Source organism: Eimeria tenella, genomic scaffold (assembly GCF_000499545.2).
Source record: "Eimeria tenella Houghton genomic scaffold, Eth_scaff2292, whole genome shotgun sequence".
Classification (NCBI taxonomy): Eukaryota; Apicomplexa; class Conoidasida; order Eucoccidiorida; family Eimeriidae; genus Eimeria; species Eimeria tenella.
In genome coordinates this window covers 5711-7756 of record NW_013542149.1, presented here as the reverse complement: position 1 = coordinate 7756, position 2046 = coordinate 5711, and the positions used below count along the sequence as shown (strand labels likewise).

At 60.9% G+C, this 2046-nt stretch overlaps 1 protein-coding gene across 1 annotated transcript in view; it reads right to left on the bottom strand.

The window, feature by feature from the left end:
- Positions 1 to 2046, bottom strand: part of ETH_00035425 (elongation factor Tu GTP-binding domain-containing protein, putative) — a gene marked incomplete at both ends in the record, with an annotated part of 5295 nt that overhangs the window by 1344 nt on the left and 1905 nt on the right. The window contains 4 exons of the mRNA XM_013374778.1: positions 3 to 229; positions 595 to 1175; positions 1613 to 1876; positions 2014 to 2046. Coding sequence (XP_013230232.1) covers positions 3 to 229; positions 595 to 1175; positions 1613 to 1876; positions 2014 to 2046 — 1105 coding nt within the window. The remainder of the gene's footprint in view (positions 1 to 2; positions 230 to 594; positions 1176 to 1612; positions 1877 to 2013) is intronic.

Genomic DNA, 2046 nt, shown 5'->3' with positions numbered 1-2046 from the left:
AGCAGCAGCAGCTGCTGCTGCTGCTGGAGCCACTGCTGCAGCAACAGCAGCAGCTGAGGGGTCCGGGTCGCCCTTCAGCAGCGCTGAGAGACGCAGCTCGGGGGAGACCAAAGGCAGCGGCAGTAGCTCCAGGCTGAGGCGGGCGCTGCTGCTGCTGCTGCTGCTGCTGCTTCTCTTCCTGCTGCTGCTGCTGCTGCTCTTGCTGCGGGGAGGCCAGGTTTTGCTGCCGCTGAGGGGCTGCAGCAACCGCTCTTTGTATGCAATTTCCACAGGGGCCAGGTGTGTCTTTAGTCCTGCAGCAGCAGATTTGCAGCAGCAGCAGCAACAGACTTAGCAGCAGCAGCTGCAGCAAGATAAGCGGCAGCAGCAAGCCGGAGCGAGGGCGCTGCAGCAGCAGGCACACCGTGGGCACAGCAGCAGCAGCAAATTAAACCTCAGCAACAGGAGCAGCCCGTAAAACACTAGTTCTAAAAGCAGCACCGGCGCGAGAAGCAGCAGCAGCAGCAGCACATGCAACACAAACAGCTGCAGCAGCAGCAGCAGCAGCAGTAGCAGCAGCAAGTTACCGAATTCCTTTTGCAGCCTGTCTCTCACAAGCTCGAGCTGCAGCTGGCCGCGGCCCCACAGGACAAAGGCTTCGCCCTCTGCCTTAGTCAGCAGCAAAGAAGGATCTTGCAGCTGCAGCAGCTGCAGCGCCTGCTGCAGCTGCTGCTCCTCACTGTTGCTGCTGCAGTCGATGCTGCAGAAGCAAACCGGCACCATCTGCTGCTGCTGTTCGCGCTGCTGCTGCTCCAGCCGCGCCAGCAAAGAAGCCTCAGTGACAGCTGCACGCCCGCCACCCTCGCTGCTGCTGCTGCTGCTGCTAGCAGGTGCGGCAGCGGCTGCTGCTGCTGCTGTGTTCAGCCCCCAGCTCACTTGCCCAGAAAGAAGCTGAAAGACGAAGGGCTTCTGCAGTTGCTGCTGCTTCTGCTGCTGCTCAGCAGCAGCAGCAGCAGGAATAGCATGCAGAGTGTCCCCTGCCCTTGTGTGCTGCAGCCCCCGCAGCACCACAACGTCTCCAGCAGCAGCAGCTGCTGCTGGGAGATAGGAAGAGGCAGCAGGCAGCAGCAGCTGCTGCACCAGTTCAACTTGCTGCTGCGAAGAATTGAAGAGAACGCAAGGAGCTTCCAGCCGTCCTGCAGCAGCAGCAGCAGCAGCAGCAGCAATGGTGAGCAATGAAGGACGCACATGCGCAAACTAGAGCGCGGCCGCGGGGAGCACTAGGGTTTAGGGTTTGGGGTTTAGCGTTTGCCTGAAAATATGCGGCAGTACGCAGGGAGCCTTAGGGTCTAGGGTTTAGGGTTTAGGGTTTAGGGTTTGCCTGAAAAGATGCGGCAGTATGCCAACCGCCTGTCACTGCCGTCGGGGAGAACTTTGAAAGCAGCAGCGGCAGCGGGTGCATTTGGCAAAGCAGCAGCAGCAGCAGGCACTGCTGCTGCTGCTGCTGCTGCTGGGCCTGCACGGGATGTGAGAGGGCCACGTAGAAGTGCGGAAGCAGCAGCAGCTGCTGCGTTTGCTGCAGCAGCAGCAGCAACAGATGCGCTGCTAGGAGCAAACAGGCTTCCCTTTTGACTTGCTTGCTGCTGCTGCTGCTGCTGCTGCAGGGAAAGCATTGTCAGCCCTGACAGCCCTGACCCGTGGCTGCGTCGCCGCTGCTGTCGCTGCTGCTGCTGCTGCTGCTTGGCCTGGCTGAAGGCAGCAAGGCACGATTTGCTGCTGCTGCAGCGCTGCAGCGGCAGCGGCAGCTCCAGGGGAGACGGCAGTAGCGCAGCTGCAGCATCCAGCAGCAGCTCGACCCCACAAGTGTCTCTTGCAGATCCAAACAAGATGGGGACAGCTGCGTACACACACCGCAGCAGCAGCAGCAGCAGCAGTTCAGGAAGTAGCAGCAACTGCAGCAGCAAGCAGCAGCAACTGCAGCAGAAGCGAGCAGCAAAGCCAGTTGAGCGGGGCAGCGCTGGGCTGTATGTACACCTGAGTTCGCAGCCACAATCCGACGCAGCGCCA